The sequence below is a fragment of the Anomaloglossus baeobatrachus genome, chromosome 7, assembly GCF_048569485.1.
Source record: "Anomaloglossus baeobatrachus isolate aAnoBae1 chromosome 7, aAnoBae1.hap1, whole genome shotgun sequence".
NCBI lineage: Eukaryota > Metazoa > Chordata > Amphibia > Anura > Aromobatidae > Anomaloglossus > Anomaloglossus baeobatrachus.
Genome location: NC_134359.1, coordinates 24,798,650 through 24,822,146, shown reverse-complemented (window position 1 = coordinate 24,822,146; position 23,497 = coordinate 24,798,650). Strand labels below are relative to the sequence as shown.

At 43.6% G+C, this 23,497-nt stretch overlaps 1 protein-coding gene across 1 annotated transcript in view; it reads left to right on the top strand.

Moving 5' to 3' along the window:
* The window catches only part of NXPH2 (neurexophilin 2), a 132,976-nt gene extending 117,892 nt beyond the window's left edge, over positions 1–15,084 (top strand). Inside the window, exon 3 of the mRNA XM_075318805.1 lies at positions 12,551–15,084. Within this exon, the coding sequence (XP_075174920.1) occupies positions 12,551–13,291 (741 nt within the window). The 3' untranslated portion in view covers positions 13,292–15,084. The remainder of the gene's footprint in view (positions 1–12,550) is intronic.
* The last annotated feature ends 8,413 nt before the right edge of the window (positions 15,085–23,497 follow it).

The window sequence follows — 23,497 nt, the reverse complement described above, 5'->3', positions numbered from 1 at the left end:
TTTAGAGATAAAAAAGGTAAAAAAAAATGTGGTCCGTCTTGTACTCTGCTGGTGTCTTACTGGAGGGGGCCGCAGCAGTGGTGGAGCGTGGTCTCTGGAAGCAGGAGGGTGCTGGAGTAGGGCGATACTGGCTGCTGTGCTGGCTGCGGCGGGTACGGCTGCGGTGGGTATGGCTGTGCTGGCAGTGGTGGGAACGGCTGTGCTGGCAGCAGTGGGGTTGGTTGTGCTGGCAGCGGTGGGGACGGCTGTGCTGGCAGCGGTGGTTGCTATGCTGGCTGTGGTGGGGGTGGTTGTGCTGGCTGCGGTGGGTGGTTATGCTGGCAGTGGTGGTTGCTGTGCTGGGGGCTGTGCTGGCTGCGGTGGGGGCTGTGCTGGCTGCGGTGGGGGCTGTGCTGGCTGCGGTTCGGGCTGTGCTGGCTGCGGTGGTTGCTGTGCTGGCTGCGGTTCGGGCTGTGCTGGCAGTGGTGGTTGCTGTGCTGGCAGTGGTGGTTGCTGTGCTGGCAGCGGTGGGGGCGGCTGTGCTGGCAGTGGTGGTTGCTGTGCTGGCAGTGGTGGTTGCTGTGCTGGCAGCGGTGGGGGCGGCTGTGCTGGCAGTGGTGGTTGCTGTGCTGGCAGTGGTGGTTGCTGTGCTGGCAGTGGTGGTGGTTTCTGTGCTGGCAGTGGTGGTGGTTGCTGTGCTGGCAGCGGTGGTTGCTGTGCTGGCAGCGGTGGTTGCTGTGCTGGCAGCGGTGGGGGCGGCTGTGCTGGCAGTGGTGGTTGCTGTGCTGGCAGTGGTGGTTGCTGTGCTGGCAGTGGTGGTGGTTGCTGTGCTGGCAGCGGTGGGGGCGGCTGTGCTGACAGTGGTGGTTGCTGTGCTGCCTGCGGTGAGGGCTGTGCTGGCAGTGGTGGTTGCTGTGCTGGCAGCGGTGGGGGCGGCTGTGCTAGCAGTGGTGGTTGCTGTGCTGGCAGTGGTGGTTGCTGTGCTGGCAGTGGTGGGGGTGGTTATGCTAGCAGTGGTGGTTGCTGTGCTGGCAGTGGTGGTTGCTGTGCTGGCAGCGGTGGTTGCTGTGCTGGCAGTGGTGGGGGTGGTTATGCTAGCAGTGGTGGTTGCTGTGCTGGCAGCGGTGGTTGCTGTGCTGGCAGCGGTGGGGGCGGCTGTGCTGTCAGTGGTGGTTGCTGTGCTGGCAGTGGTGGGGGTGGTTATGCTAGCAGTGGTGGTTGCTGTGCTGGCAGTGGTGGTTGCTGTGCTGGCAGCGGTGGTTGCTGTGCTGGCAGCGGTGGGGGCGGCTGTGCTAGCAGTGGTGGTTGCTGTGCTGGCTGTGGAGGTTGTGTAGAGCAAGGCAGTGTGGCAGGTGTCCCAGATGCTCGGTCGGCAGTGCGGGCTTCAAAGAAATGGCACCTGAAATCTCATCTGCGCACGCACCACCTCTGGGCGCCATTTTCCTTAAGTCCACTGCTGGGAGATCAACGGGCCAGAGGTGGTGTGTGCACAGATGAGATCTTGAGCCGAGAGCCTCATCTGCGCACATACAGACTCCGGGCGCCATTGTTTGAAGCACTCACCGCCGCCTCAACCAGTGTTCAGCCGCCGCAGCCCGTGCCCATCCGTTCAGACCCTGCACAGCCGCCGCAGCATTGCCCCTGCCTCCTGCTACTCCCCTCCACCACCTCCCGGTAAGCTACATCCGGATTATAAGACGCACCCCTCACTTTCCTCCTAAATTTTTGGGAGGAAAAGTACATTTTATAATCTGAAAAATATGGTATATATTTTTTCATGTTTTCTATTTTAAGATTAGCAAAAAAAATGAAAATGGACCAATGCAAAAGTTTGGACAACCTGCATGGTTAGTACCTACTAGCACCCCAAGCATCACAGCTTCCAAAAGCAGCCAAGAGTGTTTTCAATTCTTGTTTGAGGGATTTTCATCCATTCTTCCTTGGAGATGTCTTCCGGTTCTGTGAGATTCCTGGCTCATCTTCCAGTTCTGTGAGATTCCTGGCTCGTCTTGCATGCTCTGCTCTTTTTTGAGGTCTAGCCACAGATTTTCAATGATGTTCAGATCAGTGGACTGTGAGGGCCATTGTAAAACCTTCAGGTGATTGTGGAGGCCATGTAATCTGATGCAACATCCATCCCTCTCATTCTTGGTCACATAATCCCTAATAGTCTAATAATATATTTTGGGTCATTGTCCTGTTCCAGTACATATGATGGTCCCACTATGTACAAACCATCTTGGTGCAGAATGTTATGGTGGCCATGATAGGTAAGTGTGCCTGGAGTAAATCATGACTAGTGTCACAGCAAAGCACCAACCCCCTTCCCCACCAGGCTTATAGTTTCAAAGATTTTTAAGGTTGAAGGTAGACTTAAGTCCATTGAGTTCACCCCATAGTCGAATCCACACATGTAGAAACCATCCAACCACTCCAATTTTCTGCGTTTCACAAAGGCATGACTATTGGTTAAAAAAAATCTCAAATTTTGACTACTCACGGTACACATTTCTATTGATCTAATGTCCAAAGAAGTCTTTCTAAGGGTTAGTGACTTCTTTACCTCTATTTGCCCATAAAGGTCTGTCTCTTCTGGACAGTTGATGGTGAGATGTGTTTGTTCTTGATATCTGTGCATAATTTCTGAGAGCTATTATCTGAGATGCTGTCAATTAGTAGTTTCTGAAGTTGGTAACTTTGATGAACTTATCCTCTGCAGCAGACGTTGTGCTCAGTGTTCCTTAAGAGCTACTTTCACCATAGTGATTGATGTTTTTATAAATGCACCTTCAAGTTTCTAGCAATTTTCTGGATTGGCTGATCTTCATGTCTTAAAGTATTGATGAACTGTTACTTCTTTTTAGTTAAGTGGTCTTTGTCATGTACTGGTTTAGAGCGGTTGTGGAATAGCGCTCAGCATGTATGGAGCTGCAAAGCAATCCTGATGGTTGCAAACATTTACTGAAGGCCGGTGAATCCACAATAGGGTGCAAGCCCCAGCCTCCCCCCCCTCCCCCGCCAATCCACACCCCATCCCCAAATTGTCCAATCAATAAACTAGGAAGTGCATTCAAAATTACCGGAAGTTCGAACAATTTGTGTCAAATCAGGGGTGAAAGCAGGAGAGTAATAAGTGAGTACCAGATATTACCCCTGATAGTTGGGGACCCTGGCACACCTCAAGTTATGCCACTGGCCGTGAGTTTTGGGGGGCCAATGTTATTGGGGCCAATGGTGGCGCAGGTAGTATCGGGTTATAGGGCCACGTTTTTTTAGTTTCTAAGGCTATGGCCATTTTATTGGGAAACATTTTCTCTTTCTCAGCCTCACTGATTGCGGCACTACAGCCGTGTTAGCGGTACTACACAATACATCACACAATGAGCTTTTTTCTGGCCATTTATTAGTCAGAAAATTAAAAATCAATATAGACACAAGTCTCAAGAAGAAAAAAAAGCCGTGAAAAGCTCGTCCGGCCCTGATGGGTATTGTTAAGGCTGTCGCCTTCTCCCACAAAGGAACGTCAATTCCCTCCTCTAATTGATGTAAAACACATTCATGTTATTAATCTTGCCGGACGGCACATCGCAGCCACAGTAATATCGGGGAATCTGCGGCCACAGATGCTTTACTGAAATTCAGAAGCCGAGCCAAGACACAAATTACTCAAGGTTTGATAAATGTCTTCAGATCTGCGCGCGCCGACAGATTAAGTGCCGACATTTTTCTTTTGAAAGTGAATTTTTTCTTAATTCTTTTGTAGTTAGGTATTAAAATGGCCTGAAAAACGCCACCAAGATAAAATAGGGAGAAGGGGAAGGCGCCCACCTGCGTAAGGGGCCCCAGAAAAGCCATATACAAAGTGAAGGGGACCCTGATACGTCTGCACCCCGAGAAACAGGCATCTAGAATAATACTGCTATAACCTGGGGATTATGCTTTGTAATTATATATGTACAGCTGGTATAACCTGGGCCTCTCCTGTATATAATTATATATGTACAGCCGGTATAACCCGGGCATCTCCTGTATATAATTATATATGTACAGCCGGTATAACCTTGGCCTCTCCTGTATATAATTATATATGTACATCCGGTATAACCTGGGCCTCTCCTGTATATAATTATATATGTACAGCTGGTATAACCTGGGCCTCTCCTATATATAATTATATATGTACAGCTGGTATAACCTGGGCCTCTCCTGTATATAATTATATATGTACAGCCGGTATAACCTGGGCCTCTCCTGTATATAATTATATATGTACATCCGGTATAACCTGGGCCTCTCCTGTATATAATTATATATGTACAGCTGGTATAACCTGGGCATCTCCTGTATATAATTATATATGTACAGCTGGTATAACCTGGGCATCTCCTGTATATAATTACATATGTACAGCTGGTATAACCCGGGCATCTCCTGTATATAATTATATATATACAGCCGGTATAACCTGGGCATCTCCTGTATATAATTATATATGTACAGCTGGTATAACCTGGGTATCTCCTGTATATAATTATATATGTACAGCTGGTATAACCTGGGCATCTCCTGTATATAATTATATATGTACAGCTGGTATAACCTGGGCATCTCCTGTATATAATTATATATGTACAGCCGGTATAACCTGGGTATCTCCTGTATATAATTATATATGTACAGCTGGTATAACCTGGGCCTCTCCTGTATATAATTATATATGTACAGCTGGTATAACCTGGGCATCTCCTGTATATAATTATATATGTACAGCTGGTATAACCTGGGCATCTCCTGTATATAATTATATATGTACATCTGGTATAACCTGGGCATCTCCTGTATATAATTATATATGTACAGCTGGTATAACCTGGGCGTCTCCTTTATATAATTATATATGTACAGCTGGTATAACCTGGGCCTCTCCTGTATATAATTATATATGTACAGCTGGTATAACCTGGGCCTCTCCTGTATATAATTATATATGTACAGCCGGTATAACCTGGGCCTCTCCTGTATATAATTATATATGTACATCCGGTATAACCTGGGCCTCTCCTGTATATAATTATATATGTACAGCTGATATAACCTGGGCATCTCCTGTATATAATTATATATGTACAGCCGGTATAACCTGGGCCTCTCCTGTATATAATTATATATGTACAGCCGGTATAACCTGGGCCTCTCCTGTATATAATTATATATGTACATCCGGTATAACCTGGGCATCTCCTGTATATAATTATATATGTACAGCCGGTATAACCTGGGCATCTCCTGTATATAATTATATATGTACAGCCGGTATAACCTGGGCATCTCCTGTATATAATTATATATGTACAGCTGGTATAACCTGGGCATCTCCTGTATATAATTATATATGTACAGCTGGTATAACCTGGGCATCTCCTGTATATAATTATATATGTACAGCCGGTATAACCCGGGCATCTCCTGTGTATAATTATATATGTACAGCCGGTATAACCCGGACATCTCCTGTATATAATTATATATGTACAGCCGGTATAACCTGGGCATCTCCTGTATATAATTATATATGTACAGCTGGTATAACCTGGGCATCTCCTGTATATAATTATATATGTACAGCCGGTATAACCTGGGCATCTCCTGTATATAATTATATATGTACAGCCAGTATAACCCGGGCATCTCCTTTATATAATTATATATGTACAGCCGGTATAACCTGGGCATCTCCTGTATATAATTATATATGTACAGCCGGTATAACCTGGGCATCTCCTGTATATAGTTATATATGTACAGCCGGTATAACCCGGGCATCTCCTGTATATAATTATATATGTACAGCCAGTATAACCTGGACATCCCCTGTATATAATTATATATGTACAGCCGGTATAACCTGGGGATTATGCTTTGTAATTATATATGTACAGCTGGTATAACCTGGGCATCTCCTGTATATAATTATATATGTACAGCCGGTATAACCTGGGCATCTCCTGTATATAATTATATATGTACAGCCGGTATAACCTGGGCATCTCCTGTATATAGTTATATATGTACAGCCGGTATAACCCGGGCATCTCCTGTATATAATTATATATGTACAGCCAGTATAACCTGGGCATCCCCTGTATATAATTATATATGTACAGCCGGTATAACCTGGGGATTATGCTTTGTAATTATATATGTACAGCTGGTATAACCTGGGCATCTCCTGTATATAATTATATATGTACAGCCGGTATAACCTGGGCATCCCCTGTGTATAATTATATATGTACAGCTGGTATAACCTGGGTATCTCCTGTATATAATTATATATGTACAGCCGGTATAACCTGGGCATCTCCTGTATATAATTATACATGTACAGCCGGTATAACCTGGACATCTCCTGTATACAATTATATACGTACAGCTGGTATATCCTGGGCATCTCCTGTATATAATTATATATCTACAGCCGGTATAACCTGGGCATCTCCTGTATATAATTATACATGTACAGCTGGTATAACCTGGGTATCTCTTGTATATAATTATATATGTACAGCTGGTATAACCTGGGCATCTCCTGTATATAATTATATATGTACAGCCGGTATAACCCGGGCATCTCCTGTATATAATTATATATGTACAGCTGGTATAACCTGGGCATCTCCTGTATATAATTATATATGTACAGCTGGTATAACCTGGGCATCTCCTGTATATAATTATATATGTACAGCCGGTATAACCTGGGCATCTCCTGTATATAATTATATATGTACAGCCGGTATAACCTGGGTATCTCCTGTATATAAATATATATGTACAGCCGGTATAACCCGGGCATCCCCTGTATATAATTATATATGTACAGCTGGTATAACCTGGGCATCCCCTGTATATAATTATATATGTACAGCCGGTATAACCTGGCATCTCCTGTATATAATTATATATGTACAGCTGGTATAACCTGGGCATCTCCTGTATATAATTATATATGTACAGCCGGTATAACCCGGGCATCTCCTGTATATAATTATATATGTACAGCTGGTATAACCTGGGTATCTCCTGTATATAATTATATATGTACAGCCGGTATAACCCGGGCATCCCCTGTATATAATTATATATGTACAGCTGGTATAACCTGGGCATCCCCTGTATATAATTATATATGTACAGCCGGTATAACCCGGGCATCCCCTGTATATAATTATATATGTACAGCTGGTATAACCTGGGCATCTCCTGTATATAATTATATATGTACAGCCGGTATAACCTGGGCATCTCCTGTATATAATTATATATGTACAGCCGATATAACCTGGGCATCTCCTGTATATAATTATATATGTACAGCCGGTATAACCCGGGCATCCCCTGTATATAATTATATATGTACAGCTGGTATAACCTGGGCATCTCCTGTATATAATTATATATGTACAGCCGGTATAACCTGGGCATCTCCTGTATATAATTATATATGTACAGCCGGTATAACCCGGGCATCCCCTGTATATAATTATATATGTACAGCTGGTATAACCTGGGCATCTCCTGTATATAATTATATATGTACAGCCGGTATAACCTGGGCATCTCCTGTATATAATTATATATGTACAGCCGGTATAACCTGGACATCTCCTGTATATTATATATGTACAGCTGATATAACCTGGGCATCTCCTGTATATAATTATATATGTACAGCCGGTATAACCCGGGCATCCCCTGTATATAATTATATATGTACAGCTGGTATAACCTGGGCATCTCCTGTATATAATTATATATGTACAGCCGGTATAACCCGGGCATCCCCTGTATATAATTATATATGTACAGCTGGTATAACCTGGGCATCTCCTGTATATAATTATATATGTACAGCCGGTATAACCTGGGCATCTCCTGTATATAATTATATATGTACAGCTGGTATAACCCGGGCATCTCTTGTATATAATTATATATGTACAGCTGGTATAACCCGGGCATCTCCTGTATATAATTATATATGTACAGCTGGTATAACCCGGGCATCTCCTGTATATAATTATATATGTACAGCTGGTATAACCTGTGCATCTCCTGTATATAATTATATATGTACAGCTGGTATAACCTGGCATCTCCTGTATATAATTATGTATGTACAGCCGATATAACCCGGGCATCTCCTGTATATAATTATACATGTACAGCCGGTATAACCCGGGCATCTCCTGTATATAATTATATATGTACAGCCGGTATAACCCGGGCATCTCCTGTATATAATTATATATGTACAGCCGGTATAACCTGGGTATCTCCTGTATATAATTATATATGTACAGCCGGTATAACCTGGGTATCTCCTGTATATAATTATATATATACAGCCGGTATAACCCGGGCATCTCCTGTATATAATTATATATATACAGCCGGTATAACCCGGGCATCTCCTGTATATAATTATATATGTACAGCCGGTATAACCCGGACATCTCCTGTATATAATTATATATGTACAGCCGGTATAACCTGGGCATCTCCTGTATATAATTATATATGTACAGCCGGTATAACCCGGGCATCTCCTGTATATAATTATATATGTACAGCCGGTATAACCCGGGCATCTCCTGTATATAATTATATATGTACAGCTGGTATAACCTGGGCATCTCCTGTATATAATTATATATGTACAGCCGGTATAACCTGGGCATCTCCTGTATATAATTACATATGTACAGCTGATATAACCTGGGCATCTCCTGTATATAATTATATATGTACAGCCGGTATAACCCGGGTATCTCCTGTATATAATTATATATGTGCAGCTGGTATAACCTGGGCATCTCCTGTATATAATTATATATGTACAGCTGTTATAACCTGGGCATCTAATGTATGTAATTATATATGTACAGCCGGTATAACCAGGGCATTTTCTGTATATAATTATATATGTACAGCTGGTATAACAAGGGCATTTTCTGTATATAATTATATATGTACAGCCGGTATAACCCGGGCATCTCCTGTATATAATTATATATTTACAGCTGGTATAACTTGAGCATCTCCTGTATATAATTATATATGTACAGCCGGTATAACCTGGGCATCTCATGTATATAATTATATATGTACAGCTGGTATAACCTGGGCATCTCCTGTATATAATTATATATGTACAGCCGGTATAAGCTGGGCATCTCCTGTATATAATTATACATGTACAGCTGGTATAACCTGAGCATCTCCTGTATATAATTATACATGTACAGCCGGTATAACCTGGGCATCTCATGTATATAATTATATATGTACAGCTGGTATAACCTGGGCATCTCCTGTATATAATTATATATGTACAGCTGGTATAACCTGGGCATCTCCTGTATATAATTATATATGTACAGCCGGTATAACCTGGGCATCTCCTGTATATAATTATATATGTACAGCTGGTATAACCTGGGCATCTCCTGTATATAATTATATATGTACAGCCGGTATAACCTGAGCATCTCCTGTATATAATTATATATGTACAGCTGGTATAACCTGGGCATCTCCTGTATATAATTATATATGTACAGCCGGTATAAGCTGGGCATCTCCTGTATATAATTATACATGTACAGCTGGTATAACCTGAGCATCTCCTGTATATAATTATATATGTACAGCCGGTATAACCTGGGCATCTCATGTATATAATTATATATGTACAGCTGGTATAACCTGGGCATCTCCTGTATATAATTATATATGTACAGCTGGTATAACCTGGGCATCTCCTGTATATAATTATATATGTACAGCCGGTATAACCTGGACATCCCCTGTATATAATTATATATGTACAGCTGGTATAACCTGGGCATCTCCTGTATATAATTATATATGTACAGCTAGTATAACCTGGGCATCTCCTGTATATAATTATATATGTACAGCTGGTATAACCTGGGTATCTCCTGTATATAATTATATATGTACAGCTGGTATAACCTGGGCATCTCCTGTATATAATTATATATTTACAGCTGGTATAACCTGGGCATCTCCTGTATATAATTATATATGTACAGCTGGTATAACCTGGGCATCTCCTGTATATAATTGTATATTTACAGGTGCTATAACCTGGGTATTATGGAAACCATAGAATAGTTAGACAAGTTATTGTTCTGCAAATGATTAAAAAATGAAAACAAATTTTTCAAAACATTTTTATGAATTCAGTGTGGAGTATGAGCCACGTGCTGAAATCCCGGCACGCCCAGCCTCGGCTGCCATAGCTAAGGTTAATAATGGTTGTTTGAGGAAGGTTCTGCCGCTGAATGCACTTGGGCAAATCATCAAGATCCTCTGCTGGCAGCGCCTGTGTAATCACCGATCAATGACATCCAGATTTGCTCAATAGAGACAAGTCCACAGATGCTGCAGCCACGGGAGACCAGTCCAGAGAGGCTGCTACCACGGGAGACAAATATGGATATGCTGCCACCATGGGAGCATATTAAGGTCATGCAGACTGCTCCCGGTAACACTAGCAACACGTGGCCTGGAGCTGACCAGTCCTGGGACACTTTGGAGAAGGGGATGTACCATCGGTTCCGCAATTGATCCATTCTGTAGTGCAATTGATATTGGATATCGCATAGCAAGTCTAAGCCTAAGATATTAATCAGTGTCTACAGAAAGTGTTTGAACAATATTGGGCTACGAGCCGGACATCCAACTACCGGTGTCCACTAACCACTTGCTACTGCTTTTCATGGCTATCATGGTGCAGAGCATAACGGCAAAGGAGGCCTGAATAGGGGTCTGTCCTCTTTATGAATTCGGTTTTTGTTTTAGATGCAAAAATAGCCAGAGATTAGTCTGGAGACCACGTTGGTAACACCATGGACAGGCCACATGATGGAACGTCATACTGATCCCTCCTACTCCCAGGATATTGTACAGGGTGGCATAATGTAGTCACCAGAACAGTCTTGTCCTCATTCAAGTTAAACAGCTCAGCAATATATTGGTGAAATGGCAATACCACTGGTTCCACAACCAAATTACAGTGTCCCAGAAGCCATTTTTCAACACAAAGCACCATGCTGCATATTGGTTGTATTACTGTGAGCAGCCTGTGTGGCCTAAACATGCCCCAATAGCTGCAGCATCTTTGGAGTGGTCTCACCTGGCTGCAGCATTTCCAGACTTGTCTTCCATGGCTGTATCATCTCCAGAGTTGTTTCACCTGGCTGCAGAGTCTCCGGACATGTCTCCCATGGCTACAGTGTCTCCGAACTTGTCTCCCCTGGCTGCAGCGTCTCCACACTTGTCTCTGCTTGTTCCAGCATCTACTGACTTGTCTCCCCTGCCTTACAGCATTTATGGGTTTGTCTCTCATGGCTGCAGCGTCTCCGGACTTGTCTCTCATGGCTATAGCGTCTCTGAACTTGTGTCTTCTAGCTGCATCTCCAAATTCGTCTCCCGTGGCTGCAGCATCTCCGGACTCGTGTCCTGTGGCTGCAGCGTCTCTGGACTTGTCTCCCCTGGCTGCAGCATCTCTGGGTTTGTCTCCCCTGGCTGCAGCATCTCTGGGTTTGTCTCCCCTGGCTGCAGCATCTCTGGACTTGTCTCCCCTGGCTGCAGCATCTCTGGACTTGTCTCCCATAGCTGCAGCATCTCTGGACTTGTCTCCCCTGGCTGCAGCATCTCTGGACTTGTATCCCCTGGCTGCAGCATCTCTGGACTTGTCTCCCCTGGCTGCAGCATCTCTGGGTTTGTCTCCCCTGGCTGCAGCATCTCTGGGTTTGTCTCCCCTGGCTGCAGCATCTCTGGACTTGTCTCCCCTGGCTGCAGCATCTCTGGACTTGTCTCCCCTGGCTGCAGCATCTCTGGACTTGTCTCCCCTGGGTGCAGCATCTCTGGGTTTGTCTCCCCTGGCTGCAGCATCTCTGGGTTTGTCTCCCCTGGCTGCAGCATCTCTGGACTTGTCTCCCCTGGCTGCAGCATCTCTGGACTTGTCTCCCCTGGCTGCAGCATCTCTGGACTTGTCTCCCCTGGCTGCAGCATCTCTGGACTTGTCTCCCCTGGCTGCAGCGTCTCTGGGCTTGTCTCCCCTGGCTGCACATCTCTGGACTTGTCTCCATTGAGTGCATCTGGAACGTCATTGATCAGTGATTACGCAGGAGCTGCCAGCAGTGGATCTTGATGATTTGCCTCAGTGCTTTCAGTGGCCAAACCTTCCTCAGACACCCATTAATAATTAATCTTAGTGATAGCAGCAGAGGCTGTAGGTGACGGGATATTTGCACTCCAAACTGAAACAATCCAGATGTTTTGAAAATCTTTCCATTTCTTCATCATTTGCAGATTTGTAATGTCTCCACTCTGTGATTTCCATAACTCCATGACTTTTCTTTCCTGGTGTATGTACAGTGTGTAGAGCTGTTATAAGAACGCACTAATCTAGAAATGCTTGTTATCAATAACATATCTTGTAACTAATGTAACTGTTTTCTTTTTTTAATTCCAACAGATCATATGTGATAAGGAAATTCCCCGCACCACGAACGCCCTAAAGTGGGACGACAAGGACACCTCGGAAAACCTGTTGAACAACGTGGCCCATCCCCGTCTGCACAGCCCTCTCCGTCTCTTCGTCAAGCAGTCGGCGCTTCAGAGACAAGCCCAGCTGTCTTATTTCGACACCACAGAACACTTCTGGAACTGGCTGTCCAATGTTACCCACTCTCAAGAGTCCTTGGTACGAACTAAACGTCGGCCCATAGTAAAAACGGGAAAATTCAAAAAGATGTTTGGCTGGGGGGATTTTCATTCCAACATTAAAACTGTCAAGTTGAACCTTCTCATCACGGGGAAAATTGTAGATCACGGAAATGGGACGTTCAGCGTTTATTTTCGCCATAACTCCACGGGGCTTGGGAACGTTTCGGTGAGCCTCGTTCCTCCTTCCAAGGTGGTGGAGTTCGAAACGTCTGCTCAGTCGACTCTGGAGAACAAGGATTCCAAGTCCTTTAACTGTAGGATTGAGTACGAGAAAACGGACCGGGCAAAGAAGACTGCTTTGTGCAACTTTGACCCCTCTAAGATCTGTTACCAAGAACAAACCCAAAGCCACGTCTCCTGGCTGTGCTCGAAACCCTTCAAGGTCATTTGCATTTATATCGCTTTTTTCAGCATAGACTATAAACTGGTACAAAAAGTTTGCCCCGATTACAATTACCACAGTGAGACGCCATATTTGTCCTCCGGATGACCCTATAATGTGCGGTGCCCTATGAGCGATGGTCCGGGCAGACCTTATACTGGAGATACTTTGTGCTTCTGGAACGGGCAATGTTTCTATATCAGGTGGACAGAAAAAAAAGACATTATTGTAACAGTGTTTAGACTTCATATATTTCGAAACGTTTCTGTAATTTTTAAAAAACATAGGGAAAAAAAATGCTACAAAGGGATCAGTATTGTGAGGATTGTGTATGATATAGGTGTGACCAGGGGATACAGTGTGTAGTGGCATCGTCAGGCTACATTCATATGATGGGTTTTGGTTTTTTTTTTTCCACAGTCACAGTAGAACTGCCACAATTGTGCACCAGAAAAAAAAATGCAACGTGAGAATGTAGCTTTAAAAGGAACCTTTTTAGCAGTTTTTTGCTATGTAATTGAGAGCAGCATGCTGTAGGGGCTGAGAGCCTGATTGCAGCAGTGTGTCACTTACTGGTATGCTTAGTGGAGTTTTTATAAAATCCCTGTTTTCTCTGCTGTGCTGTGACTGCTGAGCTGTATAACCCCACCCACATCTCAGGAAGAGCCAATCAGTGGTAGGGGCAGGGTTATATAGATTAGCTGGACTGTCTGGCACAAGTCACCTAGTCCTGCGGTGATAATCTCCTGCTAATAAAATAAAATGTAGGGGTAGGGGCTGAGAGCCTGATAGCAGCGGTGTGTCACTTACTGGCATGTTTAGTGGAGTTTTGATAAAATCCCTGTTTTCTCTGCTGTAGATATAGCAATGCTGTGATTACTAAGGCTGGCTTCACATCAGCGGTATTCTGACGCAATGCCAAATCCGTCAGAAATGCGGTACAGTTCAATACAGTTAAATGGAATCGTGGCAAGATAAGGTCACATGCGGTCACATTTGGCCGCGGCCGCATGTGACCGCATTTGACCTTATCTTCCCGCGATTCCACTCTATTGAACTGTACCGCATTTCTGACGGATCCGGCATTGTGGCAGAATACCGCTGATGTGCGCGCAGCCTAAGCTGTATAACCCCACTCAGATCTCAGGAAGCTGCCAATCAGTGGTGAGGGAGGGGTTGCACAGATTAGCTGGACTGCCTGGCACAAGACACCAAGTCCTGCAGTGAAAATTCTCTGCTAATAAAATATAATGTAGAGGCTGAGAGCCTGATTGCAGCAGTGTGTCACTTACTAGTATGCGTAGTGGCGTATTGATAAAATCCCTGTTTTTGCTGCTGTCCATATAGCAGTGTTTTGACTGCTGAGCTGTATAACCCCACCCACATCTCAGGAAGCTCCCAATCAGAGGAGGGGGCGGGGTTACACAGATTAGCTGGACTGCCTGGCACAAGACACCAAGTCCTGTGGTGATAATCTCCTGCTGATAAAACACTGATTGTATTGAAACTATAGCAAGTGACACATGGCTGAATCAGGCTCTCTGCGACTACATTATACAGCTCTCAGATTGCATAGCAAACAACAGCTGACAGATTCCCTTTAAAGTAACACTCCAGCATTTTGTTTTTTCAGCACTGGAGTGGTGCTTTAAATGCAAGTCCCCTGCCCTCTGTGTTATATCCACTTGCCACCATCTTCATCAGTTTCCAGCGCTGCTCCGGTGATGTCCCCTGCCAGCAGCTCCAGTGTTTTATGGAGAGCGCCAGAGATGATATCTCAATACAAGTCTATGAGAGCCTTGTTCTGGCCTTGTTCTGGCTCTCATAGACTTCTATTGAGAGTATGTGATGTAACTTTTGACTTCAGACCAGTCAGACGTTACAGACACAGGATGGCACCGCAGGACCGGAGCAGCACTGAAAAAAGATGAAAATGCAGGTTGGGGAGTACAATACCTAGGGCAAGGAGGTTTACATTGAAAGTAGCACTCCTGCCTGGGAAAATAAAATGCCGGAGTGGTGCTTTAAAGGAACACTCAACTTATAAAACTACTCACGAGTGGACTTTAAGACTAGCTACTAGAATAGCTAGACAAGTGTTAACAAAGCAGTGTTTATGGAGCTCTAGAGGGGTCTCTGGTGGTCCATAGTTATCCTATGGAACATATCTGCCAGACATTACTTCTTACATGGAACTACAGATGAAGATGAAAACGACGTACGTTCAGTGGCTTTACGGCAGCAGATTGACACTGTTGAACCTTTAATGTCCTGATAAATTCCCTTATGTGCAATATAAATAACAGCTGATGTTGGAAATTAGTATGTTTGTTTTATTTTTCCTATATATTTTGTGTTTTTGGGGGTAGAATTAGAGCAGATTTACTATAACAAAGTATCATTATGCATGGATCCGTAAGGGCCACACAACAGATAACTCTGACTTCTGCAGACACCCCGGGGGCATCAGACCACAAACCGCTATCTGATTTCATTCATTAAATTTGAGCCTAATACACACCTATTTACAACCTAATGGATTTATTATTTTGTTTTCCGGAAACTTGCACAGTTTGTTTCTATGAATGGCATTATGTGTCTTCTTTACTCTTAAGTTACACATGTAGTATGTTTTGTATCATTTGTCACACTTTTTTTTTTTGCAATATTATGGAGTGCTGTTGATGGAATGTTTATATGAGCGACACATGAAGATATCCCTGGACTTTCCTGCTTTGGCCGCAATCAATGAGGTTACGTATGGTTGTCTGAAGACGGCTCTGCAGCGCCGAATGCACTATAAGTAGTCAAGATCCGCTGCTGGCAGCAATTACCAACGATGGGAGACCAGTCCGGACATCCTGAAGGCCATTGTAGCACTTTTAGACCATGAAGGTTGCTCAGTTACACAAGCAACATGTTTCCTGGTATCGTCGTGCTAAAAAAACTGCTCCGGATCCAGATCCCTAAATTAATGTAATGATACGAGCTGTGCCCTGGGGTGTATCCATCTTCCTTTGCTTATATATCACAACAACCTCTATCCTGCACTTATTTGCTTTTCAAATGCTTTCCTCCTTATCTACAACCTAATTTCTCTACCCTCTTGGAGACTGTACATGCTTTCTCTCCTCTCTCCATTGTGGATATCGGCATACAATCTCTTTCCACCATGCTGACAGAAGTCAGAGACCGAGCAGAAAGAGCAGTCAGAGCCAGGAACAGAAACTTTAGCACTTGTCTGCTCTTCACATGCTTTCCTCCTTAGCCCCATTGACATTGCGTTCCAATGTGAAATTGGCCTTATATACAACCTAATTTTTCTGCCCTCATGGAAACTGTACATGCTTTCTCTCCATTGTGGATATCTGCATACAATCTCTTCCCTCCCTGCTACCATAACTTACGCTGACAGAAGTGAGGGCAGAACAGAAAGAGCTGTCAAAACCAGGATCAGGAACTTAAGCACTTGTCTTCTCTCACATGCTTTCCTCCTTAACCCCATTGACATTGCATTCCAATCTTCGTTCAGTGGCCCATCGGGGCTTTCGTCTGAACCCCCCACAAAACGGGTTTCGGATGTATGCATCGATGGGGCCATTGATTATAATGGTGCAGTCGGGGTCACCGTGTGCTCTGTCATGCACCATTTTCAGGTCTTAGAAGAAAGCAGAGGAAAAATCCAGCTGGACTCCAAAGGGATAAATAAAAATGCTTCTTTATTTATATCAACTCGATTAAAAATATATATCCATTTCTCAAGTAAAGACACCGGCTTGTTCACACTGATGCATGGCAGATGTATACTACTACTCGTTTCGGCGGAATGCCTTCCTCAGGTCAGGCTTGACCTGAGGAAGGCGTTCCGCCGAAACGCGTAGTAGTATACATCTGCAATGCATCAGTGTGAACAAGCCGGTGTCTTTACTTGAGAAATGGATATATATTTTTAATCGAGTTGATATAAATAAAGAAGCATTTTTATTTATCCCTTTGGAGTCCAGCTGGATTTTTCCACTGCTTTCTTCTATTATCTTCCCGGCTTGCTGCCGTAATCTGTGCCGGACCAAAGGGGACTAACAGGAGGATATATTCAGGCTTGACTCTGCAGTGGTGAGCGGTTTTGTTTCTTTTTTGTAATTTTCAGGTCTTATACACTTTCTGGAGGCGGACACATAGACGTAGTATATTTATTTTTGGGGAGGTTCGGACGGAAGCCCCAATGGGGCCACTGAATGGAGATCGGAATGCAATGTGAAAGGAGCCTTATATACAACCTAATTTGTCTGCCGTCTTGGAGACTATACATGCTTTCTCTCCAGTGTGGATATCTGCATACAGTCTCTTCCCTCCCTGCTATCATCACTTATGTGGACAGAAGTGAGGGCAGAGCAACAAGAGCCACCAGGAACAGGAGCTTTAGCACGTGTCTACTCTTCATATACTTTCCTCCTTATCTACAACCTAATTTCTCTGCACTCTGGAGACTGTACATATTTTGTCTCCTATCTCAATTCTGGATATCTACATACAATCTCTTATCTCTTCCTCTTACTTCTGTCAGCATAAGTGAAGGTGAGAGCAGAACAGAAAGAGCAGTCAGAACCAGGAACAGGAGCTTTAGCATGTGTCTGCTTTTCATAGGCTTTCCGCCTTAGCTACAACCTAATGTATCTGCCCTCTTGGAGACTGTGCATGCTTTCTCCCCATTGTGGATATCTGCATACACTCTCTTCTCCCTCCCTGCTATCATCGCTTATGTGGACAGAAGTGAGGGCAGAGCAATAAGAGCCACCAGAACCAGGAACAGGAGCTGTAGCACGTGTCTGCCCTTCATACGCTTCCCTCCTTATCTACAACCTAACTTCTCTGCCCTCTTGGAGACTGTACATGCTTTCTCTCCTCCCTCTGGTCCGGATATCTTCATACAATCGCCTCTCCCTCCCTGCTACTATCACTTATGCTGACAGAAGTGAGGGCAGAACAGAAAGAGCTGTCAGAACCAGGAACACGAGCTTTAATATTTTTTTTTTTTCTTTTTTCCGGAGTACGCCACTAGACAATTTAGAATCTGTACATCCCCGAGGCTGCCGGATTGACCCTCTTTTAGCATTGCCCTTAATTCATATATTTGCCGATTCACTGGAGTAAATTTGGCTTATCCTAATTATAAAGGGTCAGTAAAATTTCTGATACATAATACAAACAAAACTGCCAGACGTCTATAGAAAGCCAACAAAAACTATTCTGTCCAATGCACCTAATTCTATACGAATCCGGAGACCATTTAGGAGGATAATTGAAAGGACGACTTTCATCAATGTTTAATGAGCGTTTAATGCTAACTCATTATTTTGGTACGGTTAATTTGACATCTTGCTTTATGTCCTGCACAGATTTAGGTCCTGCGGGCTGTTTTATGGGTTGGACAAGTCTATAATGTGACATGTGCACATGGCTGCCAGCTCTGCTGAAATATGAATGACTTTACGGAGGGTAATAACACATGGACGCGCCGCTGCAGAATGGAGAGCGGAGGTTACCGGAGAGCATCACCTGGAGAAACAGCCGGAGAGTGCAGCGCTCTCTACCCGTCCGGATCTACCGCATCCAATATTCTCCATTCACCTCTCGCTTTTACTACAGAAATTCCACATTGATTTAAATGGTTGATGTATAAATCAAGATAAGACTTTTTATATTACATATTGGAGAAATATGTCGCTTCCTGCACTGAAAAAGTCACGTTCTCCGCCTCCATTTTTGGCCGTATCCGTTTATTGAGGCAGGGTCTAAGACACAGCAGATCACATCTTTGAGCCCACCTCAAATGGGCAGATATGTAAAAAGATGACGTCCGACGGGGGGGACAAAGAAACTGTCTAAATCATTACAGTGAAATCAAAGGTTCTCGTTTCCGGGACTCCAGGAGGAAGCCCAGACAGAGCCACTGACATGATAGTAAAAAGCAACATGATCCCAGTTTTGCATTTAAAGGGAATCTGTCATCAGGTTTTTGCCACCTAATCTGATAGCAGCATAATGTAGGGGCAGAGATCATGATTCCAGCGATGTGTCACTTACTAGGCTGCATAGTGTAGTTTTCATAAAATCACCATTTAATCAGCAGGAGATTATCATTACAGGACTACTTGACATGCTGCAGGTAGTCCGGCATATTCATGAGCTCTGAATAACTGCAGCAGAGAAAACATTGATTTTATCAAAATGACAGTAAACAGCTAAGGCTAGTTTCACACATCCTTCTTTTCGCCGGTTTGGCGGAGCCGGCGCCCTCGAGTACAGTATGATACAGTACAATGGCAGCACTGTAACTTCCGCGTCACATGCTCCGGTCACATGACAGCATATGACCGGAGCTTGTCGCGCTGCCATTGTACTGTATACACTGTACTGGAGTGCGCCGGATCCGCCAAAGCGGTGAAAATAAGGATGTGTGAAACTAGCCTAAGTGCCACATCACTGGAATCAGAGTCTCTGTCTCTACTTTATGCCGCTCTCAGATGGGGGAGCAAAAACCTGGTGACAAATTCCCTTTAAGGACTCCAGTTTTCAACTATACAAAACGGAATACAGTTAAATAACAAATTAAATTAAAGTGCAAAACAATGTGAGGGGCTACTGTGTTTGGCCCCTAAAACAGTTTTTGAGGACTATTTTTTATTTATTTTTTTAAAAACATAAAACTGAAAAATCAAATACTTCACATTCTTCCTACTTCAGGCTATGTTCACACGTTGCTTTTTTTGCATGGTTTTTTCATGAGTTTTATGTTTGAAAGTTGCTTTTTACTGCACCAGCAAAAGCTGCGAGATTTCAGAAACTCAGGCACACACTTGCTTTTTTTTCTGACCGTAATGGAAAACTGTATTTTTGATGGAAGCAGCATGTCCATTCTTTCAGTGTTTTTGCAGCTTTTTTTCACCACTGAAAGTAATGAGAAAGTGCAAAAACGCCACTGCGGTTTTTGCTACTTTTGTGGCCAATTAAAGTACCTTTTTTGAAACATGTTCTGTATAATAATGACATAAAAAAAACACAAAAATGCAGCAAAAAATGCAGCAAAACCTGCTTTTTTTTGGAAGTAGCTGTTTTACTGCCAAGAGAGCAGCTATTGCTGCAGAAAAAAAAAAAACAATGTGTGAACATTCCCTTAGGCTATGTGCATATTCTGCAGATTTGGTGCAAAAATTTGCTACACCAGATCTGCACGCTGTGGCAAAATAATGCATCAAAACCAGATGCAGTTTTGGTGCAGTTTTTTTGGCCATCAAGAAAGTCAATGAATTGAAGTCGGTGTAAAAAAATGCTGCTGAACCTGACCAACAATTGACATGCTGCAGATTTTTTTCTGCATCAAAGTCTGCACCAAAACCACATGGAAAAAAAAAATGCACTGTGTGCACAGCAAATCTAAAATCCCTTAGACTTTGCTGGCTTCAGGAGAGGCATGCAGATTTTGATGCAGAGTTTTAAAAAAAAACAAAAAAAACTGCAATAAAAACCGCAGCGTGTGCAGAGGGTCTTACTGTTCCTATTTTCAGTCTTCAACTTTTTCTTTCCACTTCAGGTGTAGAAATACAAATGCATGTAATTTCTTTTGAAGCAGCTTTTGATGGAAACCTCTCCAAACAAGGTTTTGTCCAATCGAAAAACTAAAAAGGAAGGAGAAAAGAAAGAAAAATACTAACTCTTCACAGCAGCTTCAGGGAAGAAAAAACTCTCCCAAATACTCATAAGGCTATGTGGGCACTGAGCGTTTTTTGGGTGCGTTTTTGGGCTCAAAACTACATGACTGCTTCCCCAGCAAGGTCTAGTTTTCATTTTCGCTGTCCGCACACAACTTTTTTTTTTTTAGCTGCATTTTTGATCAAAAAAAAAAAAAAGAGACATGTCAATTCTTTCCTGCGTTTTACTGAGTTTTTCATCCATGCAATGCAAAAAACGCAGCAAAATGCATTGCTCCAAAACGCACCGAAATGTGTGTTTTTTGCGTTTTTGTGGCCAAAAACGCGTAAAAAAACCCGCTGTGTGCGCACATAGCCTAAAGTAGTGTCATTTCCTCCAGCAGTTTCCACTAGAAAACGTGTTGGTTTTGGCAAGACGGAAGAAACCAAACCTTCACATGAACGTTCCCTTCTTTGCCGATATCGTCACGCTGGTGTTGCTTCCACTACCAAAGATATATGTCAGATCACTTTCTCACAGCTGCAGTTTCTGCTATTTAATTGGGCACCAGGAATGGAAAAATATGAAGGAAAATAATTCAACGTCTTTGTGAATCCCATTCGCCCGTAATATTGGTTTCCCATTCTTCACTCTCTCGGAGACAATGGCGCCAGTTTCAGGCTCGCATCCAAATTTATCCTGGCTGCAATAACACAACTATTGTTTCCTACCCACCGAGCAGCAAACACATTCTTGACAAAGTCTTAATCCTATAATTATGTATTCTGCAGGGTTTAGGAGGGAACACTTCAGCATCAATATAATACACAATGTGCATGGATCCTATTGATGCTCCGGTTTCATCACCGGGTGGAAAGGTCTCCGGAGCCGGTGCAGCTCTCCGTCCGGTGCCACGGGGCCCTCATCCTGGGGAGACGGCTTCACCTTCCACTTCCAAAACCGAAATGAACAATTATCGACTCTCTTAGAATCTAAATAAAATCTGAATTTAGACTCTAAAGAATGTTTAGTTGCAGAATCCTAATTTCTATGAAGATATATGATACATTAGCGCATCGACCCCCTGCCCAGAATATAATATTGCATGCAATACTAAAAAATTCTAGTGCAAAGTGGAGCAAGGACTGATGTCGAGCAACGAGCAAACGCACCTCGAAGGGATGAAGACTTTGTCTCAGACTAGTAGAATTTTTTATTATCTTTTATTTATTTTTATTTATTTATTTTTTTATTCATTTTTTTTTAATTTTTTTTTAACTTGGACCAAAAATATCCAGCTGTGTTCGGGGAAATCAATAGACCTTTCAGTGTTTAGTGTTTCTCCACCCATTACCTTTTTTGTGGATTTCATTAAAAACTCCAATTTCTAACTATAAAAATTTAATCAATTATTTAATGGAAGAAAAACAGAAATTCACGTAACCAATTGGTGTTCACATACAGACATATACAGAATAAATATTACCAGTCGGATTCAAGTAAATAATCATTAGATTTTTTTTTTCCAGAGCTGGGTATTCTGCGCCGATCATCTTCACATATGTCCAGCCAAGGACACATGTAAAAAAAAAAACTATACACTGGTAAAAACAGAAGCAATTGTTAGAAATCACTTTTCGGTCACGTGGTTTTTTTGCCACCTAATCTTACAGTAGCATAATGTGGAGACAGCGAGCCTTCAATTGCTGTAGCTTTGATAACAATCATTGTTTTATCAGCAGGAGATTATCACTAGATGACTATGTCTTCTGACATTAAAGGGAACCTGTCATCAGAAATTTGGCTTTCAACCAAAAAGTTTCCCCCTCTGCAGCTCGTGGGCTGCATTCTAGTAAGGTTTCTATACTTTTTGTGCCCCCTTTTAAACCAAAATAAATACTTTATAAAACTGTACCTTTCGGTTTGAAAATCTTGTAAATCGTCCATGGGGGCGGGCCATGTGGCGTCCGTTGCTGTATCTTACGCCGTCCCCCATGCTCCAAATCATCCCTCATAACGCCGCCCACTGCGCCCGAGGTCCCGTGCACGCCGGGACACCTAGTGACGTGGTCGCACGCACGAGAGTATGGGCGGCGCTGTGATTGCATCGCAAGTGCGCGCCCATACTCTCGTGGGCGCGCTCTCCCCTCTGTACGTCGCTCAGATCCTCCGCTTCTCCTGTGCTGTGCTGCTCCGCTCCTCCCGTCTATTTCCTGCTGCAGGGTACGATGGGAAGGAGGTGAAGTCGGGCCTGCGCAGAACGCTGGAGGCAGTGGGGAAAGGGCGGGCACGAGAGTATGGACGCGCACTTGCGATGCAATCACAGCGCCGCCCATACTCTCGTGCCTGCGACCACGTCACTAGGTGTCCCGGCGTGCACGGGACCTCGGGCGCAGTGGGCGGCATCCTGAGGGATGATTTGGAGCATGGGGGACGGCGTAAGATACAGCAACGGATGCCACACGGCCCGCCCCCATGGACGATTTACAAGATTTTCAAACCGAAAGGTACAGTTTTATAAAGTATTTAATTTGGTCTAAAAGGGGGCACAAAAAGTATAGAAACCTTACTAGAATGCAGCCCACGAGCTGCAGAGGGGGAAACATTTAGGTTGAAAGCCAAATT